Below are 17,708 nucleotides of genomic sequence, written 5' to 3'. Positions count from 1 at the left end.
CTTCATATATTTACATTTAATCAAAATACAAAGTTAATCGCTAATTAAGATATTCTCTGGTTTTTAAACTTTGCTTTACTGCAATTCAACAAATTTAATCAAATTCAATAGTAATAATTATCATTCTCCATTTTACACTTGGGCAACTTCTGTTGACTGTTCTTGATTCTTTAAAGCCTGTTTCATGTTGGCCACCTTGTTGAGATTAGCAAGACGCTTTAGTGTTTCCAATTCTTTTATAAACGTTGCCATGGCTTCTTTGGTGGTGGACATATTTGCATCTTTCAAATCGGTCAGAGTATCTTCTTTTTCAAGCTCTAAAAAGAAGTATAAAAAACATATTAAGTAAATTTTGATTTTCATCTGCAGGAAGTACTTACCGTCTATTTCACCTTCTATCTCATTGAGACGATTCATTAACAGCGATTGCTGTATCTTAACGTGTTCTATCAAACGGTACTGGCATTCCTCTGGGTCGATTGCAGCCTCCGGTTGCGGCACGTGCGGCCAGTCGGATTGTTCGGCCTTTGGACGTTTCACAGGGGTGGTTGCGTTCTCAGCCTGATCTTCGTCCCACTTCTTAGCCCACAGATATAGCTTGGGATGGTAACGATTGCGAGCAATATTGATCTTCACTAATAAGGAATGCATCGATCGTTTAGCATCTAGTAAATTGCCCGTAAGTGTGTGAGATCGTTTTAGCAACTCGAACTTTTTGGGTGCCTGAGGATTGGGCGTATGATACCCAGCCACAGGCAGTTTGCCCTCGAAGAGCCAGTCCTGATCATGCTTGAAGCGCATCGAATCACGAACACGCGACGGATTGCGACAAATGTAGCAGACGTATTTATCTGGTACATCCGACTCTTTGACAATGCCATTACAAGCACCATGCTGCCAACAGAGGCACAGCTCACATTGGATCATAAGGCCATCCTCTTCCCCATATTCACAAATGCAATTTATGATTTCCTCCTGCCTCATGCGCACTATACGTATGAGCTCGCCGTTCTCCTTGATGTACTGTGGCGTCTGACTAGCCTGTTGTGGCGGCGGTGGCGCCAATGCTGCATTTATGTCTACCAGATCGTTTGACGATGGCGTTGACATCGGATCGATGATTGGTGAACTAACCGGCGTTCCAGAGAGAGCGACACGTCGTTTCTTGGCATCATTACGAGCATCGGGTGTGGGCGTGTTACACGACTGCTGTGTATCTTCGCAACCTGCTCCAGATGCTGGTGAGTTGTGGGCATTGGTTGCCGCTGGCACATTCTCTTGCGACGCGTCTGCATAGCGACGTTGGGTACGTTGTCGGCTGCTCTTACGGGAACCAGACGAGCGCTTGTTGGATGAAGCACGCGCACGTTTGGTGGCTCGGCTTGTGACGACTGGTGTACTAGATTTAGTTGTCTCCTGTGGTGCTGAAATAGGCGAAACTTCTACAGGCGGTGGTGCCACGACAGGAGCTGGCGCAGCAACAGAAGTAGCAGCTTCAGGAGTACCACTTGTTGCCAGTGGTGCAACTTTAGGTGTCGTAGGTGTCTCAACTTTGGGTGATAGCAATCGACTGCTAGGCGAAACAGTTGGCGAATTGTCACGGACTGTGGGCGATGTATCCGCAACAGCTGTCTGACGTCGAAAGGCGCGAGACTGTTGTAAATCCTGTTGATGCAACTTATTAAAGAACTGTTGATTGGGTATTTGGTTCTTCGGCGTTTGCTCATTTTGTTCAATCGAAGAGGGATGCGTGCGCTTCACAGCCAGCTCCTGCATCTTAGGACAGTGGCTGAAATGTCTGTAAAAATACATCAATAAAATTAGACAAGTGTTCTATAATGAACCAATCTGTGACTTACTGTGCTAATTCCTTATGATAGTGTCGTATGTGTATTTGCAGAATGTGCTCTTTGCGGCATGTTTTACCGCATCCCTCGCTTGGGCACACAAACAAATTATCTGTGATCTGTACCTTTAATCCGCCAATAAATACTGAAATATTCAAAAGCTTAGTTAGCCGGAATACGTTTTGCTGTGCTTAGATAACGTACCGAAACCATCTTCCAGTACGGTGCCTTCATCCAAAGCTAACACAGAGGTGGCATCGGCTGCTTCGGCTGTATGAGGCATTGCCTCATTGTCTGGGGCACGTGGTGAGGGAGACATTAACTCTGCAGGTGGCATCAGTGAGGCCACTGGTGTTTCCATATACTGGCTGTCCTCCCCTGCTGCACGGCGTGTGCCCATCGGCGACATGGGCTTTGATGTGGGCGTGGCTGTCAACAGCTTGCTGGTACTCTGATCCTGTGACTCTGTTGCTGTTGTATCTAGGGACATGTCCATAGGCTTGGGTTTTACTGGTTGCTGTGGACTGTAATCATGTGTGTAGACGTATGCATTGATATCTTTGGCACGACGGCGATGAATACTAAAGTCGTACACATCCGGATTATAAACCAAACCCTGCGACTCCAAGAACACCTTTAGATCGGACTTGGAGCGAAAACGTTTTCCACTGGGCGATACCAATATGACATCCCACTTGCCTAGCACATTTGAGCGCTGGTACATGTGCTTGATCCAGCCAGGCGGCAATCGCCAGTCGTGAACGATCACCGTCGGCTTCTGGTGCTCCCCGACAATTAGATAGCCTTCTGTGCCGATCGGCTGATCGTTCACCCAATGGCATGTCCACTCCCCATCATGTGGGATTTCTGGCAATCCCAAAGCAGCTGAAAAGTTTAATAGAGACATGTAAGGTATTAAAATCAAGGATATTTTCTGCGGCAATTACAAGAGAGGGAATTTTCCATTGTGCTCCTTTTGTGACTTATCCGAATATCAAAATTCAGTGCCCACTGTCAACAGAAATGCAAACTCACAAACGCAACGAACTTTACATATACATATTTCAAACATGACCACTTAGTCAAATATATAAACTATTTTTATACCCTGACCCTGAACCCATTTTTAATGGGAAAACGGGGTATAATGGTTTTGTTAAATGTAACAGGCAGATGGAGGTGTGGTAGACCCCACAAAGTATATATATTTATGATCAGGGCGGCGAGCTGAGTCGCTTTAGCCCTGTCCGTCTGTCTGACCGTCCGTATGTATGAACGCGTCGATCTCAGAAGATATAAGAGCTAGAGACTTGATATTTACGCGCATATCTATTTTCTACAAAAATAGATAACTATTCCCTATATTTTGATATCGATTAAAAATCTAATCGAAAACTAGTTATTTAATTATATCCCTTACACCTTTAGAGCTAGAGTCCGCAAATTTTAAATGTAAACTCAAATTTATTTTATAGAATTTTGATTTTTGTTGTAAAAAAACCTTTGTAAAAGGCGTATTTCAAATAGTACTAGAGACCGAAGAGTTATTGTGATATATGTATCAATTCTTCGAAGGGTTCAGGGGATTTCGTAGTCGAGCAGTCTCGACTAGAACTTTCTTACTTGTTTCTCAGTAAAGTTAATACAGAATATATTTGATGCTGCAACATACCTAAATCCAAATTGGACATGTCCAGCAGTGGCCAGTCCTTACGCTGAGGAGTCACCTTGGTCTTCTTGCTGGCACTGGTGGCACCAGTGCTGGGCCTCTTCACTGCGACTGCAGGTGGAGCAGAGTCTGTTGATTGTGTGTCAACATCCTGTTCAATGTTGGCCAAGATCTGGCGCGGCAGCTTGTTCATGTGCACTGCACGCACGTTCTTTGTGTATCCATCGTCGAATAGCACCTCGTATGTGTCGTTGCCCAGCAGTTTTTTGATAGTGCCTGGAAATTTTCGCGGTCCCGACCAGCGCGCCATGCATTTCTCCTCCAACTCAAAGATGGGTAAGACGCGAGAGCTGATGCGCTGACGCAGACGGTCCGATTTAAAAGCGATCCATTCTTGGTTGCCGCCGCTTGTCGAGGGTGACACCTTCAACTTGTTGTTGCGCTCGAATCGTATCAGTAGAGTCTGCTCTGATTCATTGACTTCGACAATACGTGCTGGCAGCCAAGTGCCATCCGCGCTCAACGCCTCTAGACGAGCGCCAATCGCCATGTTCGTGGGCAAGCCATATTTGGGTGGCGAATTCGAAAGTGGGGAACACGTGTTGTTAGCAGCAGGAGCTGCTTCACTAGCCGAATCAGTTGAAGTGGCTGTTGCCTCGTTGGAGGAAACAACAGTTGTGCTTCCTGCAGATGACGCAACAAGCTCAGAGTCGACGGCAGCTTCCTTGGTTACTGCTGCTTCCTTTTGATTTGATTCAGCTCCGGCTTCAGCTTCAGCTTTAGCGGCTGCCTCGGCTGCCTTGGCTGCCTTGGCTGCCGCGTCTGCAGCAGCATTACGTACAGCTGTCTCTTCCATAATTTGGGCAACAATTTGGTCAACGGTTGCCTTAATGACGTCCTCGTTGCTACCGCTGTTCGCGGAACCGCTCACCCCAGAGCCATCGACGGTTGCCTGCTGCAAGGCCCGGTGGTCAGCCTCTATCTCGGCGGGCTCCATTTTTCCCCACGGAAATACAGTGGGGAAGACGCGCGGTTTCAGCAAGTACTTGCCATTTCTTATAGTATTGAAATCGAGTCGTCGAAAATGACGTGAGCATACAAGCACACTCTTTGTGATTTGTCGGTCCAGGCTAATGCGCGAGTTCTTAATCCAAATGGCACGAATAACGGCGTCCATCGGAAACGAGTGGTAAGTTACGCCGTGGTGCTCAAACAGACGCGAAGTCGAGGGGCAATCAGCAACGCAGCAGCGGCGCCCCATTTTGTCTGGTTTTAATAGCAATTATTTGTTTTTAATATAAACCACAAAATTTACACCGATGCTGTTGTTCCTTACGATAATTTCAGCGAAATGCGCAGTATTAACGAAAGTAGAACACACTTATGTTCGATTTTTGTTTTTCAGTGACTAGCTTACTGCGATCATGCTCTGTTGATACGTATAGTCTTTAGTAATTTTCTGATTATCGTATTAGTTTATCATGATACCCGATATTTTCAAAAGAATGTCTGAATTGTTTTTTACAATCATTTTTTTCGACGTGAGTGCAATTTATTACCGCAAACTTAAAACCAATTGCAAGTATTATTCTACTATAATAATGAAGAATATGGTTGCATTTCGATTATTTGTGGTGGTCGGTAGATTGCGGCAGAGGTGGCTTAGAGTTTGTGTGGGGATGTGTCATAGCAATCAACTTTGTAGTCATAGCATACAAATTTAAGTTTAAATTTGAATTGAATTGAATTGAATTGAATATCGGATTACATTAGTTTAGATCTTTTGTTTTATAACACAAATAAATGCATTATTTTTGTATGCAAAACAAATGATTCATAAATGTTAATGTTACTTTGCTGAAAGGTGCAATTAATCGGCACTTGTATGCATTGCGGCATATTGAAAGTCTCATAAATATGTCCGCCACATAAGAAATCGCATGAACCAAGGAACAATGTGCAGTGACAAGGCCACTGAGCACCTATTTGAAATGCAATTATAGTTCGAATTTGGGCTATCATACATTCACGTCCGCATTGTAGTGACACACCATGCGCACAACTTACTATGAATGTATGTAACAGAAGGCTTTACGCCAGTTTTTAGTCGAAGGAGTCACTCACATGTATATGTAAATATATATACTTATACATTCATAGTCATATCCCTATGTATATGTATGTATACGTTGTCTGCGATCAAAGTTTTTTTTATAACATTTAATTGTTAGCTGTAATTAAAACAGTGACAATAGCCATTACTATGCATTCCACAGTTATCCGTAGACTTGTGTGTGTATATTAATATGTACAGTAACGCGCAAACTTTTTGAGTAGATGGCGCCCAGCGTTGCTGTTGGGCGTTGGTCAGGTGCCAAAAAGTTCACACAAAATGTTGACACACACACACACAGAAAAGCAGCCTTGGCCTCCAAATTAAATATGTATATGTATAAATTTGGGATTGATATAAATAATTAAAACAAATGTTATATATAAGTATTTTAATCTAATATACATATATAAAATACATAAAAGTAAAAAGCGGTTTCAATGATTGAATAATGTGTGTACTAATTTTTAAAATATTTATTTATTTTGAGTATATATATTCTACAGAAAATAAAAAACAATAGCCTTTTAGTTGAGCTGTGCACTATTTTCTAAATTTAGAGGATGAAGTAATAAAAGACAGCAAAATCACAAATCATTATAAAATCTTCCCAACTCCCTTTGAGTATTACAAAATATTGTAAATAATAAAAAATGTTGTTTACCAAAATATTTACACTCGATCTTTAAAGTTTGCCGGCGTGTATTAAAAGCGTACCCAGAAGTTCATGCCTAATGTCAGGTATTTTATAGAGCTAAGGTTGCAGAGTTGTTGAATCGTATGCCAACCTACATTGTGTGAGTTCCCAAAAATCGAAATTAGCATATGCTCAATGAGGCGCATAGAAGAGTCAAGAATAAATATTAAAGGTTCCGAATCAACTACTATATATATGTGCATACACAAATGTATGTATATACACATAGATAAGCATTATATTTAAAGTCCAATCACGGTGTGAACATAAAGCAAACTTTAATTATTATTTCTTTATAGGCATATGTCGCTGACATAAATAATAAGTAATTGCCATTGGGGCTATTGTTGTTGGGTCTATAGCCCATTCCGGTTGTATCAAATATGTGACATTGACGGGACCACGAGTTGGCCAAACAGACGAGCCAATTGAGGAAAATCCAAATGTGGGCTCATAATTTTTTTTTACATAATAATTTCACCAGTTATAAGCAATAATTCAACGCTTCGTCAGCCATTTCTTCAAATATTGACGCAAACTATTCACAGATCTTATAAATGGGTTGGCAGCTGCACCTGCCATACTCTCTTTTTATGTAAATACCTGAAAGGTACCACACACTTATGCACACACACACACACACATGGAGGCAGCAAATATTAAACAATATGCAAGCTGTGCAAAATATTTTAAATTTCGATAAAACAAAATTAAATATCTGTATAAAACAACACAACGGCTGCACTTTCTCCTTCAACAAGTACATATTTACATTTAGCCAACTCTGTGGTAAATTGGCCAGCCCGAGATCGCTGGGATGACAGGCCGGAACCCATTGCGTAAATATGCGGTAATTTTTTTTGTATAGTAAGCAAACAAATGAGCCCAGCCTCTCTGTCTGCGTTGTAGCTGCTGCTGACGTTATCTCAATTCCTTAACATCCAATGGAGCTACAAAGAGACTTGAAGACACACAAATTTCAGTCACAATAGTAAAGATTACAATTTATTTATAATAGTAATATTTATATATATAATACTTGTAGTTTTCTTTTGTTGGTCATACTATAATCACTGCTGACCCAACCGAGTAATTAAAATAAAGATCATATAATTAAGTTGTTTGTCGGCAAACTTGAACTTGCTGAAAGCACAACTATAAACTTCAGAAAGTTATTAAAAAATTTAATACGACTCTTAAATACTCTCTTTAGCTTTATGGCATATTAACATGTTATATACCCCATTGAAGGACTATTGCCATCAGTAGCAACTTCTTGAACTATTAAATAGAGGGATGCTGTGCAATTAGTAAATAGTAATAATCATATTGTCCAGTGCAGTGATAAATCACATATAGCGTTAGGATTATAATGTTTGAAGCATCGTTTACGAAAAGTCGGGTCAGTTGGTTGGGAAAAGACGTCGCGACGTGCTCACAATGGGCGGCATTGCCCAAGTCCAAAAACAGTCGACTGCACGTACAATTTGTTACTACAATACTCTTTGCATTTCTCAATGTAAACATAGATAATTTTTATGAGCGCCGAAAATAAATACAAACCATATCAAACATAGCTAAAAGTCGAGCCGAGTGAATTTGAACTCAACTTTAACTGTGAAATAGTCTTCCACAGTGAAGTACAACTATAATTTGTTGAAGCTTGTAAACTTTTCACATTAAGATTTCAGATGTTTGGCCTCTATATAGATTTAGTAGATAAGTTTTTTACTAAATTGTCTATTAAACATACCGAGCAACATTAAGTCATATATATATCATAAAATTAAATTAGTAAATATTAGTAATATTTATTTTTATGAAAGATCAATACAAAAAATTAAATTAAAAAAATTATGTATATAAACTGCGAATTCAAAACCTAAGCAGGATTTCAGATCTTTATGATATTACAATATTATATTTTAAAATTATTATACTGTACTATTCTTTATGTAAGGAGATTTGATTTTTACAAACAGCTAGTTGCTTTTTGACTTGACATTTAAAACTTAAACAAAACAGAGCTTACAAATTGAAATATTTTATAAAAATAATAGTTCTGTTTATTGAACTTATTATTCACTTTGCCCTCTTTATGTCAGATTAATTAATTTGGATAGTAAATAAACAGAATAATTTACGGATATTCCACCTGCTTTTGTCAAAAGACGATTTTTTTTTTAAATATATATTTTCACACTTTAAAAGAAAATGTATGCAATAACATAAACGTGAAAACTCTCCAATTTTGTGTAAATTTATTATTTAGAAATTTTATTTGTTATCTTATCGTCTTTTTGTTGCTTATTCATTAAATAATTTCTCCGAAAAACGTAATGAGAAAATAACTCAGCTCACAAGATGTCAAAAAAAAAAAAAAAAATCGAAATTTTGGGTTCGTCCGACGCTCGATGCTGTGTAGTTACATTTCGAATACACTTAAACACATTCGAGCATGGGCGAGGCATTCACTTGCGGGTATTCAGCGATGATTCGGAGATACATATGTATGTGTATATACCAACTGAGCACCTGCCAGTCGACTTTAGCAACTGTTACAACTGAGTTGTCCAGATCTGCAATGGTGATACATTAGATTGCCATGCATACAGCATAGGTAGTCTACATGCTCTGCGGCACGTGTTAACGTAACATGGAAAAATGCCAAAAAAAAAAAAAAAAAAAAAACAAAGACCTAAAATGTTTCCTACTTTTTCCTACACCCTGTATATATTATAATGAGCATACGCTGTGGTATTTGGGCAGCAGAAGTCGTCTTTGGCTCATATATTGAGCATATGGTTTGCTCAAAAGTCAATATATCAGCATTTTTGTTTGACTTTTTAGATGAAATCCCCGATTTCTAAAAGACTTAAATATACCCTATAACATTGACTTTAGTCTATAATAATTAAAATCGTTTGTTTTATTTGTTCAAATCAATATCTTACTTATTTTCGACCGTCAAATCGATAAATATCGAAATTATCGATTCGTGAAGATTCTTCTTCATAAACATTACTTTATTTTAAGTTCTTTTAATTTACACATAAATCAGCCTGTTTCATTAAAAAACTTTCACAGAGAGAGAGAGATGGTAGGGCTTACACTTTTTAGGATATAAAAGGTATTTTATGAGCGGCTACGCATCTTACCTGCTTGGACACACCCCTACTAGAGCACTCTTACTTATTTATTTAGTTGTTCAGAAAACGTGAATATGTCGAAAAATGTACCTCGCATCGGGCTGGGTCTGTTCACATTTGTTCAATTTGCTTTCGGTTGGTGAAATTTCGCCATTGATGTACTCGTTGCGGCTGTCGTTATTTTCTTTGCCGCCTTACTGACCTTGATCTGGTGATGGAGAGACGCAACTTGGACCTCTGATGTGCTGTGGACCTGAGCTGAACATACTGCAGTTGCCCGCGTCATTTTTGTTTTTGTTTTTGGCTTATGCTTATGCAATATCACGTGCACACATAAATATGTAAATCTTCTGGTTGTTTATTGCCATTATGTAATGTCAAAAAACACTTGTTGGCCCGTTAAACTAATCGGCTGGGAGGAGCATGAACGCATTCATCACAGATCACTCCAATCTCAATATCTTATCAGTATTGCCTGTCGCGGCATCAAGCTATGCTGGTGATCCGTATGAAACATGAGACTGATTATGAGACATTAGACTTATCATGCATTATGCTCTTTACTTTCTAAATTACCAATATTATACATGTATGCGATAAATGCATAACATATATGTAAACCTATCTAATAACATTTTTGTGTTCATTTGACTCAATGTCTCAAAGTTTTTAGTTTGCTAAGTTTTTAAAGTCATTCAAGAATTAAATTGAAATTTAATAAAAGTTTCTCTACTCTAAAAAGGCTACCAAAAAAAAAAAAATAAAATAAAATAAAAAAATAAAAAAAAAATAGAGCTTTTGCTTGAATCAACAAAACATTTTTAGTTTAATTTCATATAGTATTGATACTTTACAACAAAATTCTTTACGTTGCATTTCTTACAATATTCAAACAATTTGGGATACATTTTTTTTATTTTTTTTAAGTTACAAAAATATATATAATTTCCGATTCAAATTTGGCTTTTATTATATTTAAATTGCTAACATGCATGTTAAATCTAAAAATATTCTTGGCTGAAGAATAATTGATTACAAATGTTTGTCTGATCAGAATAATTAAAACCCATTTCCAATTAATGCCAATCGACAGTTAAAAAAAAAAATAATTGTTGATATTTCATAGAGACGTAACCGCTCTCCCGCAATTTCTCAAGCGCGTGGCTTCGATTCATATTTCATGGATATCCATAAATAAACGTCTATTTAGCAGCTGGCTTCCTAATTGGAAAATGGCAAGGCCCGCGAGCTCGAGTGCTCAAGACTTTAAGCCAAATGTGTCACCTGTGACTTTCAGTGAAATAAATTTGGTCAGCTATTTGGGTTATGTAATGGCCAAAGCAAAGACAAGGCGATGCAAAAAAAAAAAAAAAGTACCCCAAAATCTATGCCTGCCGCTCCAAGAGTAAATATATTTTTGAAACAAACACAAATGTCAAGCAGCCAAAGAGAAAAAAATGCATTAAATAATGTAAAGTGATAAAACAAAACTAAAGCAAAAGTAAAGATATACGGGTATGTACATGGCGAAATTGCCATGCGTCTGATGCGTCTGGTCGTGTCGTATTTGTATAGCTAATTATGTAGATTTGCTGGCTGAGGCGTCGAGTAAATAACGAAAATTGGCCAAGGCGCGTATTCGCACTACTAAGTGGTGCAAATGATGGGCGCAAACGCATCTATTATGGAACTAACGAGTACTAGACATACGGCTACGTCTCTGTCTCCGTCTCTGACTCTGACTCTGACTGCGACTGCGATTGCTTACGATCCCCGTCTGATGGAGTCCGAAAATGTTTGTCAATGCAATCGACAGGTAACCGGCCACTTAAAATTCAGCATCGTAAGCGAGGCACCTCCAAAAAACATTTTCATATATGAAAAACCCCGCAAAAACAAAAACTAAACAGCCGAAGTCAAAGCCGAAGTTGAAGCCACAGCCGAAGCCGCAGCCAAATGCTGCCGCTCGCCCATATATAAGACCGAGTGTGACCGAAGTATTTGTGTCATTGCAGTTTCATATAGTCGATCGGTCGGTTGCTGGTTTGTTCGTCGTGAACAAAGTCGAAAAGTTAAAAAAACGAAAGTGCGTGGGTGTGAAATCAGAGACAGTTCGAAAATGAAAGCGTTTATTGTTGCCGGTGTTTGTTTGTTTGGCCTGTTGAGCCTTGGCTCGGCCCAGTTCCAAAACGGACGCCTAGAGCCGCCAAATCCGCAGCTGTGCGCCCAGCGCATTATTCACGAGAAGACACCCGATGGCAAAGGGTGAGTCACTGACAAAATCCCTTTCCACAGCTCCACGAAGTGAATTGTTATTAATCTCAAACATATTTTACATTCACTTCTACTACAGCTACTTCTTCTCGTGGCGCGACCCACAACTGAAGGGCGTGGAGGAAGATTGGCTGACGGCCAGAAATTATTGCCGCAGACGCTGCATGGACTCTGTATCGCTGGAGACTAGTCTGGAGAATGAGTGGATCAAGCAACGCGTTGTGGGTGATAATGTAAGTGAAATAGAAAACTAATTTATACGATTTGGATGGTCCTTAAGACAAAAGACTTGAGCAACAAACTTATATGATCTTTAACAATATCACTACCAAGGTATTGAACTTTATTTTATTCGATAAGTTATGTATATACATATGTATATATATCATACTTGCATCATGCAAGTCATTGTTGACACTGACAAGATTACAAGCGATTGGCTAAATGCCTCAACAACTATACATATGTAGATATTTCCTTTTATTAAGCCGCCTCGGCTGTATACCAATTGACACCTCTGTCGGACACCAGTCAAAGAAATTGGCAATAATTTACGATGCTTACTGAACTAAAAGCCTTTTGTTTGAGTTATGTCATTTTGAGGTTTTGATAATTTGCACACTTTCGAATTGGGGCAGTCACATGCAAATGTTGCCGATCCACATTCATATTATAATTGTCGATTTCATTACTTTTTTGAGATTACAAAGGAATAATGGAGTTGAGTTGACCAAGTTCAATGCAAAACCATTTGGCAAACTTTCTCAGCGATTCATCAACATTTTGCAGTCGCTTTTGTTGCGGGCAATTTTGTTGTTCGCTGTTATGGTTGTTGTTTTTGTTCGTTTGTTATGCAACGGAAAGACTGACAAACAGGCAGACAAGTGTCAAGTTAAAGAGCTGTCTGTAACTCTTGAGGCTACGGCTGCTGCGGTTGCTGCTGCTGCTGCTGCTGCTGCTGCTGCTGCTGCTGCTGACCAGCGGCCGGCCGGCAGCGTTTTTGTCTGAGTTACGTGAGAAAATTGTAATTGTAGTGAAAACGAAAGTAAGTGTGAGGAAACAGCCGTGGAAACACAATATAGCAGTAAAAAATAAATAAAATCAATATGCATTGTGGTAAACCATAGCCATAGCAAAGAGGAAGTGCTGTGGCTAAATGCTTCCATTGCCAATGCCAAACAAAAGACTTAGGCAACAAACTTGCCGCAATTTGTATATCAATTATTTAATTTGTGGTAACCAATTGTGGTTAAACGTCAATGGACAATATATTACCCAGCTCTCTACCTCGGGTTTTTTTTTTTTTTTTTTTTTTTTTTTTTTTAAATTGAGAAAGTTCTGTTGACTCTCTGATTGGAAAGACTTTATGGCCTTTCTGTTCATGGCTTTTCTGTGGAATCAACTTGCTGATAAGCTACATGGGTATCCAATGCTCGTTCCACTTTTACTTTACATCAGATTTGATCCCCTCATATATTCAAATGAGACAAGTGCATCGGCTACGCTTCCGCGATGTTGCAATTGATTGATTGCAACGCCGTTTGCAATTACAATGCTGGCAAGGCCCGCAGCAATACAATACAACAACAAAAACAACAGTAACAATTCGATGTCCATTAATTTGTAGCTTTCCGCTCAATGGACATTTCCAAAGGGCACTCAATGGCAACAGGTGTGTGTGTCTCTGTGTGACTCTGCGTGTGTCTGTCTGTGTAAATACACATGTTTTTGTATACTATATAAAATAAACAGTTTTATGGCCATTCGGGTGAAAGTGACTGATGAACAGTGCGGTTGCTGTCGCTGCCTGTAGCTCTCTTGTGGCTGCTGACAACCGCCGAACGAAACCCGCCAACGGGTGCGGCCACAAAGGGCGCGACTTGGAATGAGTTCGCTTTCAATGGCACCATAATAGCTGCTCACTGGCTGGCGGCTGTCTGTCCGTCCGTCTGTCTATTGTTACTGAGCCCAAGCCCCTATCGATGCTTAAATTTCTACCAACTGTAATTGGTGTCAACGCATTTTCGAGCGTACGACAAAAACAAACTAACGGAAAACTGATATTCGAGCTTAGGCAAGTGCATTGAACTTGAACTGGTCGAAATGGGAGCAATAAATAAACCAAATTTATGCGTATCTAGCTATTTAACGGTCATCAATGGATCATTATTGAATATTAAGATCATTCAAAATATATTTTAAATTTTCCCTTTCTATATATTCTATACTTGACCTAGAAAGTTAGTTATAGGTCACACATAAAATTTAAATGCTTATTAAGATTATTATGAATATATATGTGATATATATGAATATATTCTATACCTCGCTTAGGCATACATAATTTCCAATCTTTGCTTACATACTAAATGCTACTGCTTTCTTTTCTTGCAGGTGAAATACATTTGGACCAGCGGTCGCTTGTGCGATTTCAAGGGCTGTGACCGTCCCGATCTGCAGCCCACAAACATCAACGGCTGGTTCTGGACCGCCACGCTGCAGAAGTTGGCACCAACCACGGAGCGCAGCCAGGGCGATTGGTCGCCCACCGGTGGCATTGGTCTGCCCCAGCCCGACAACCGTGAATTCAAACAGAACGGCGCACCCGAGAACTGTTTGGCTCTGTTGAATCAGTTCTACAACGACGGTGTCAACTGGCACGATGTGGCCTGCCACCACAAGAAGTCGTTCGTCTGCGAGGAGAACGATGCTCTGCTGAAGTATGTGCGCTACACGAACCCCAATCTGCGCATCTAAATCGCTCAAGACGGAAGTAGCAGCTGGGAATAACGTGTGGAGTTGGAGCCTCGAGCAGCGACTTCAAATAAACCAAAAATCATATTTTTATGTAGCTACCACAGATGTCCATACGTGTGTGTATGCAAATGTATGTGTGCTGGTGTGCGAAATGATTCATTCGATTCGGTGCTGCTCATGTACTCTTTGTTAGTTACTCTTCGATATCTTGTAAACTTCCGGCTATCCTATACATATGTCTTACGTATTTGTTGTAACAGTTTTTCCAGTCTCTGCGCTCTTTCTCATCACTTAGTTTAATTATTAACTTTGTATTAATTTATGATTTTTTAAATTATAATATAACATTCAAAACGACGAGTAAAACAAACTGTCTTTTTCTGCTAGTCTTCCAATTCATTTAAGCCGGGGGCAAAATATATGGTAATAATTTATAAGTGATTTTGAAAAGAAAGTCAAGTCAAAAGGCAAGCGTTACATGTTAACATATTTCTTTTGTTCGAAGTTTATCTGATATGAAAGCATACTCTGGAAATTTATTGACTTCAATTTTATATTATTATGATTATAGTTAAATATTTAGTTAATTTATGAAAGTTTCAAATGTACAAAACAAGCAAAACAAACATACAAAGCATTTGCTTTCACTATGACAGCGTTTTCTCCATTTTGAAAAGTTGCGCCATTATATGAGCATCTGCATATGCATCGATATGATTTAATCGATTTTAAGTTGTCAACCTGTTCAGTGTAAATTTGTTATTATTGATTTGAATAAACAACTCAACGAACTATTTCGATGTAGCTATCGATTTCTTAAGAGATTTGTTGTTAGTATCGATATACACCCAACAATATGTTGCAGTATTTTGAAAGTACTTTAGGAATCGATAATATTTCTCTCTCTATATTATCGAAGTGAGCTGTAAGAGCAGCGTTGATGTTTATTGAATTTGTTGGTTGAATATGGATATTGGTGAACTGTTGGCGTTTAAGGTAAGTATATGCAATACTAGGATCCGCAATTCATTTATAAGTGATTTTGCTTGCAAATAACAACAGCCCGAGCAGACGCCAAAGCGACCACATGAGGACGACGATGATTTCGCGGTGCCAGAGCCGGCGCCTAGCGATATTGGAAAACGGGGCGGCGGCGGCGATGAAAAGGCTAAGCGAATGCGTCGTATTGCGGATGCCAAGGAAACAGCTAACTACAAAAAGTCACAGGAGGGCAATGCAGGCTCAGGGTCCGCCGGCAGTACATTTGAATTTGACCCTGAATTGACGGAGGAGGAACGCCTAAACATACTGAAATATGTGGAGAGCGAAGAGGCAGAGGGCGATGTACTGGACGAGCAGGGTCTTAAGAAGTTGATACTCGTGTTTGAGAAGCGTAACTTAAAGAACCAAGAAATGCGCATCAAGTTCTCCGACAGTCCCGAGAAGTTCATGGAATCAGAACTTGATTTGCACGCAGTCATCCAGGAACTGAAAGCGGTGGCAACAGTTCCGGATCTCTATCCATTGCTAGTCGAGCTGCATGGGCTGCACAGTCTGTTGGAGCTATTGGCACATCAAAACACGGACATCGCCGTCGCGGTTGTCGATCTGCTGCAGGAAGTCACAGACGTCGACATTCTGGGCGAGAGCAGCGATGGAGCAGAGGCATTGATTGAGGCCCTGCGGAAAGAGCAAATCTGTGCATTGTTAGTTCAGAATCTAGAGCGCCTTAACGAACAGGTCAAAGAGGAATCTGATGGTGTACACAATACATTGGCTATTGTGGAGAATCTAATCGAAATTGAGGGCGAGTTTGTGCGCGAGGCGGCCACACAGGGTCTGCTGGCCTGGATACTTAAGCGGCTCAAGGGCAAGTCGCCCTTCGATCCAAACAAATTATACTGCAGCGAGATATTGTCAATACTGATACAAACAGAAAACGAGAATCGTCTGCTGCTGGGGACACTAGATGGCGTGGATGTTTTGCTGCAGCAGCTAGCTATATACAAACGTCACGATCCCGCCAGCAACGAGGAGCAGGAGTACATGTCCAATCTGTTCAATTGCCTCTGCTCGGCGCTGATGGCACGAGAGAATCGTGATCGTTTCCTGAACGGTGAGGGTCTGCAGCTAATGAATCTGATGCTGCGCGAAAAGAAAATGTCGCGCAACGGCTCGCTAAAGGTGCTCGATCATGCCATGGCCGGTCCAGACGGGCGTGAGAACTGTAACAAATTTGTGGAGATCCTTGGCCTACGCACCATATTTCCGCTCTTTATGAAAACGCCCAAGCGCAACAAACAGCGCCTGCTGTCCGTCGACGAGCATGAGGAGCATGTCTGCTCGGTGATTGCATCCATGCTGCGCAACTGCAAGGGCACACAGCGCCAACGTATGCTGACCAAATTCACGGAGAACGATCACGAAAAGGTTGATCGCCTGCTGGAGCTGCATCTCAAGTATTTGGCCAAGGTGGAGGCCATCGACAAAGAAATTGATCAGCAACCAAAGGTGAGTGCCTTAGCTGTTGGTTCTCAAATTTAATTTTATATTGTACATTTTTATGTTTTTTTTTTTAGTTTAGAATAATTTAATATATATTACAAAGGAAAAATGGCAATTAACATATGAAATTTTTTGTAGGATGCAGCTATAGATGAGGATGAGGAGACTGAGAACAATTACATAAAGCGTCTAACTGGTGGTCTGTTTACCCTGCAGCGCATCGACTACATCCTGCTGGAGGTCAGCGCCACCTCCGAAACTGTAAAACAGCGCGTTCTGCAAATCTTAAATTTGCGCGGCGCCTCCATGAAGACAATTCGAAGCATAATGCGAGGTGAGTAATGATTAATTTTACTATTTCTTGATCATGCCCTAATCATTGGGTATATTTGCAGAATACGCTGGTAATTTGGGTGACGGCGACACGGAATGGCGGGAACAGGAGCAGACGCATATACTTTCTTTAGTCGATCGATTCTGATGTAATCGTTTCCCTCTACAGTGACCAGCTCATATAATAATATTAACTAAATAAAAGAATGTCCGTTGGCGAATATTACTTTTGAATTTTTCAATTAGTTTTGATTAATTTGGTAGATTTTGAAATTTTGAAAAAGCGTGCAAGGTTTTATATGTTAAAATTGTTGAGAATTAATGCACAACCGTCCCAGCCGGGAGTATCTATATCGCCATCATT

General features: G+C 40.0%; 3 protein-coding genes across 3 annotated transcripts; 2 read left to right on the top strand and 1 right to left on the bottom strand.

The window, feature by feature from the left end:
- Nucleotides 1-52: 52 nt before the first annotated feature.
- Nucleotides 53-5,119, bottom strand: LOC6574062. Its single transcript, XM_044008324.1, has 6 exons — nucleotides 4,853-5,119; nucleotides 3,520-4,782; nucleotides 2,052-2,732; nucleotides 1,860-1,992; nucleotides 381-1,798; nucleotides 53-317 (listed from the first exon to the last, which is right to left on the bottom strand). The coding sequence occupies exons 2-6, from the start codon at nucleotides 4,775-4,777 to the stop codon at nucleotides 133-135; spliced, it is 3,675 nt and encodes a 1,224-aa protein (XP_043864259.1). The 5' UTR covers nucleotides 4,778-4,782; nucleotides 4,853-5,119; the 3' UTR covers nucleotides 53-132.
- A 5,384-nt stretch (nucleotides 5,120-10,503) lies between these two features.
- LOC6574061 lies at nucleotides 10,504-14,872 on the top strand. The gene is made up of 3 exons (XM_002000083.4): nucleotides 10,504-11,740; nucleotides 11,829-11,982; nucleotides 14,144-14,872. The coding sequence occupies exons 1-3, from the start codon at nucleotides 11,595-11,597 to the stop codon at nucleotides 14,504-14,506; spliced, it is 663 nt and encodes a 220-aa protein (XP_002000119.1). The 5' UTR covers nucleotides 10,504-11,594; the 3' UTR covers nucleotides 14,507-14,872.
- Nucleotides 14,873-15,392: 520 nt separating this feature from the next.
- LOC6574060 (beta-catenin-like protein 1) lies at nucleotides 15,393-17,578 on the top strand. Its single transcript, XM_002000082.4, has 4 exons — nucleotides 15,393-15,502; nucleotides 15,569-17,017; nucleotides 17,150-17,345; nucleotides 17,407-17,578. The coding sequence occupies exons 1-4, from the start codon at nucleotides 15,473-15,475 to the stop codon at nucleotides 17,490-17,492; spliced, it is 1,761 nt and encodes a 586-aa protein (XP_002000118.1). The 5' UTR covers nucleotides 15,393-15,472; the 3' UTR covers nucleotides 17,493-17,578.
- Nucleotides 17,579-17,708: the final 130 nt, after the last annotated feature.

This window comes from Drosophila mojavensis, unplaced genomic scaffold (assembly GCF_018153725.1).
Source record: "Drosophila mojavensis isolate 15081-1352.22 unplaced genomic scaffold, ASM1815372v1 contig_277, whole genome shotgun sequence".
NCBI lineage: Eukaryota > Metazoa > Arthropoda > Insecta > Diptera > Drosophilidae > Drosophila > Drosophila mojavensis.
This window is presented reverse-complemented; position numbering and strand designations above follow the sequence as displayed.